The sequence below is a fragment of the Quercus lobata genome, chromosome 11, assembly GCF_001633185.2.
Source record: "Quercus lobata isolate SW786 chromosome 11, ValleyOak3.0 Primary Assembly, whole genome shotgun sequence".
NCBI classification, from domain to species: Eukaryota; Viridiplantae; Streptophyta; class Magnoliopsida; order Fagales; family Fagaceae; genus Quercus; species Quercus lobata.
The window spans coordinates 637,362-641,424 of NC_044914.1; the positions used below are offsets into that span (position 1 = coordinate 637,362).

At 35.6% G+C, this 4,063-nt stretch overlaps 1 protein-coding gene across 1 annotated transcript; it reads right to left on the bottom strand.

Annotated features, from left to right (window-relative positions):
• Window positions 1-1,396: 1,396 nt before the first annotated feature.
• On the bottom strand, window positions 1,397-3,357 carry LOC115969000 (O-fucosyltransferase 35-like). The gene is made up of 2 exons (XM_031088557.1): window positions 2,947-3,357; window positions 1,397-1,963 (listed from the first exon to the last, which is right to left on the bottom strand). The coding sequence occupies exons 1-2, from the start codon at window positions 2,985-2,987 to the stop codon at window positions 1,723-1,725; spliced, it is 282 nt and encodes a 93-aa protein (XP_030944417.1). The 5' UTR covers window positions 2,988-3,357; the 3' UTR covers window positions 1,397-1,722.
• Between the last annotated feature and the right edge of the window lie 706 nt (window positions 3,358-4,063).

Genomic DNA, 4,063 nt, shown 5'->3' on the forward strand with positions numbered 1-4,063 from the left:
CTGAAAAGACTGTCCCAACTGTCAAGAAAAACTGTGACAGCTATTATGAGATAGTTGTCACAGCTATCATAAGACCGTTGTTTGCTTTGGGCAGAAGCCAATGAGGTCAGGTGGGTGATTTCAGACTGCTGGAGAGGTCATTTCATGGATTTAGCTGAAAAATTGTAAGATCTCTTTGAAGGGTATCTTGTTATTTTGGGTATAGCAGGTGGTTGCTGGGATTTCAGTATTAAATGGTTGATGATATCACTTTCAACTAAATGTCAAGTGCTGAATACACTGTTGGGGTTCAGTTGGAAATGTTTCATTTTCGAGTGTTTGTGTTTTTGGTCCAAGGTTCCATTACAACACATTTTTAGCACGTAACAGAAGGATTGTTTGAAAGTTAATGAAGCTTTGGAGATTTAGTCAAGGCCTCATTGTGTTGTGACATAATCTTGGTGAACAAAAAGAGTATTTAATGCTCTGCTCTAGCAACTGGTAGAGAAATATATGGTCTGATTGTGGCAGACAGCAACTGAGTATAAAAGATATCATGAATATTTTGTATATAATTGGAGATAAAAGATAGCCAATTAGATTAGGCCATGTGTTTGAGTTGGATTTTAGCTGAAAGTAGTAATGTAGATTTACATAGAATAATATAATGAAGTTTCTAAATTTGTATAGCAACAACTGGGGATTGAATGAACAGTTATCTTTCCAGCAATTAGATGGCTAGAGATATTGAGTATTTGTCACATGATGAATATTATGCTTTAGAAAAAGAGTAATGGGGAATTCTATCATTTTAAGTGCTGCGTGATAAGAGATGATTACCACATGTTATCCGCTACACACGGACTCATCAAAGTTCAAGGATTTGGAGAAAACACGCCAAGTAACATGTCTCTTTTATCAACTTTAAACTGCTGGAGTTTTACTGAACATATCTCTTGACCCTCCAAACCACGACTCCCAAAGTTTCCCTAAAGAGACTTATGAGCTTGGATCATAAGCCGAAGATGAGATGACGTACCTCGGGTTTTGTTGTCATTTTGTGTAAATATGAGCTCTTGTTGAAGAAGCCACTTGCCATGAGTGTAAGAGAGGTAATATGGGCCGTGAGCTTTGATTCACTGCTTAAACCCAATCCATATGTTGATGTTGATAATGTCGCAGGGTTATGATCCCAATTGATGAAAAGGAAATGTGGACCAAGAATCCGCCTCTTAAAATAAGAATCTTGCGGGCCATGTGAGCCCAATCCATGTAGTTGAATGAAATATAAGCTTATTTTGGGTTTTAAATAGATTTACCCAAAAAATAATAATATGTTGATGTGGCATGGGTTGCCAATGAAATAATGCCACGTGGGCCGAAAAAACGGTCCTCAACAAATATAAATTGTGTAATGCATAACGGCAGAGTAGCTAGAAGCAAGGTCTACAGGGTCTGTTGGTTAAAATGTAAAAAAATACTAGTATAATACAACTAGAAAGATGAAATATAGACTTCGAGCAAGTAAGTTCAAAGGGTGCTATGCTTGGATTTCTTTATGAGAAATGAGGTGCCAAAGCCTTGAATATGTATTTGGATGTCATCTAGATTCCAATGAGATATGTATGTCAGAATAATTGATCCTCTTATGTTATCTTATGGGCAACAACAGTTATTTTTCTAAATCTCATGAAGTTCTGTTCATTTGTTAAGAGTACTATAACAATCAACAGTCCATACATCTCATTCTCCATCATAGACAACCCGGCATTTCAATACCGAAGAAGACTCTATTTCTAACCTTTCAAAAAGAGATGTCTCCCTAGTAGTCAATGGGCAGCCACCAAGCAACCTTCTTTCTGTCCCATTAATCTCTTTCTCCTTCCAGTGGCTGACTTCATACCGCATCCTCCGTAGCTCCTCATCTTCTTCTACAGTCAAATTATGACTGCATCCTGTAAATGCGAGCATATCCTTCTCATACCTGTAATAGAAAACACAGAGAGGAATACGAATAATTAAAGCAGTTGGGACAAGATAAATCAACCCCTAACCTTATTACCATATCATTATCTATCTATAATTCTTCCATAAGATCTTCATTTAGCAAATAAGTAGGCCTAGAAATTGAACCAAGCATAAGAGCAAGATAGTCCTACTATTATTTTGGAATTTGTTATTTCTGATTATCATTTATCTTGTAGGATTGGATTATTTCGGAATTTCATTTTTAGTTTGAGTTCAGATAGGGATTAGATTTCATATCTTTTTAGATAGGGATAAGTTTTTAGATTATCTTTAGTTAAAAGTTTTATGGGACATGGTCTTTTATTCCTAGAAGTTCGATCAAAAGGCTCCAGGTGCTGTTTTACTTGGTGGTTAGGTGGTGAAGCCTAAAGTTTTCAGGCTGCTCTTGGTGGTGAAGCCTAGACTGTCCTGCATCATCTAGTCTGAGCACCAATCCAAGAAAACCACAATATACCAGGAATCCCACAAGTCAATTGTGGGCTCCCTTATTTGCATTGCGCATTCAGAGAAAAGTGATTCATAAGGTCCCCTTTTCAATAAAACCTAATATGAATCTTGAGCCTGCCCCAAGTTTGAAATCCCCTTTAGAGATTGCTCACAGCTTTGATGAGAGCTCAGGATAAATGTAATACTTTGGTCCCTTTATGTTTCAATTTCTCTAAATCAAAATGGCATTGAACTCTAATGGTGGGATATATTTGTATACAGTTCAAGAGGAAGTTTAACATCAAATTTTAAGGGGGGAAAGAAAAGATCTTCTTCTTTTTTTAATAATTAAGAGGGAAAGAAAAAATCAACAATCAAGTTAGAGAAACCCACACAAAAAATAAAATCAGCACCCATTTAATCAGCATATGGCTCGTGCCAATCACAACTAAAACAAGCAGGAAAAAGAAATCAGTCTCAGTATTTGAAAGAAAGAGAATTATCAAAACTTGCCTCAAATGGAGAGCAAGATATGGACTTCCATTCTGTCGCATTCTAGAAACCAAGGAGTTTCCATGGGCTTCTATTGGAGCCGCATATTTTAATGCCTCGTAATTTACACGGCACCTGAGCTTCTGTATGGAACTTGGGATCTCGTTTTTAGCAAGCCGAGAATCAGTATGGGTTAAATAGATTACTTTGTGCTGCTTCAAAAGTGGTAGAACCTCGGTCTTATAATAAGTAACCTGAACAAATGAATACAAGTAACTGAATTTGATTAATCTCCAAAAAGGTAATAATGAAGTGAGATGCACAGCATGTAATGTCGGAATTATGTTGAAGCACCTAGCTCATTTATGCATAGAACGGATTGTGCTGGAAGCTAAAGTGACCTGATATGTCACTTATTGCCACATGATTTATATTGCATGCATGGAGGACATACTATCCCGTTCTTACAGGCAGCCTGGTATTTTATTATTATTATTTTTTTTTAATTTGATAATTCAATGGTTACAAAGGAGGAGGGAGAATAGGAGAGAGAATATGAAGACATTTTTGTTAGAATCATCTGTAGGTGTCAATTGAGGTACAAGACTCTTGGCAAATTTATTCACATGCATTAAAAAAAATGAGCCAAGTCAAGATGCATGAGTTTGTTTGACCTTAGACCAAGCTATTGGTGTTTTGTTGAAAGGCTCAATCCCAGCATAAGAATGTGGCAATCTCTCAACTATGTGGATATCGCATCCTTCAAAGTCTCAATGAAGTGTTGCCAATCAAACAGATCCTTAAAGCCACTGCAAACATATATCCATTTTATATATGTCAGCATGTTCAATTTAGTTTTCAAATGTTAGTATATTTACTTATTGATTTATATACAGTTTTTTAAAGTTTCATTTTTTTTTAAGGTAAATTTTTACTTTCACCTGCTTTTAGTAAATAAAAAAAAAATTATGAAAAATAAATCTAATCGGGCATTATTTGCGCTTACTAACATATATTGCTAATCGGGTTCAACAAATTAACAAACAATTTTGTAAACCAAATTATAGCAAGCAAGTATTATAGTGTAGTTATTGATTCATAGTTTAAAAAGTAATCTATAATATATCTTCCTTGACCA

What these genes read in the sequence shown, in the direction of transcription:
- LOC115969000 (XM_031088557.1), bottom strand. Translation starts at nt 2,987, where the DNA reads ATGCGACAGAATGGAAGTCCATATCTTGCTCTCCATTTGAG. An exon ending in TATCTTGCTCTCCATTTGAG is followed by an intron (nt 1,964 to 2,946) that starts GCAAGTTTTGAT and finishes TTTCTATTACAG; the next exon opens with GTATGAGAAGGATATGCTCG.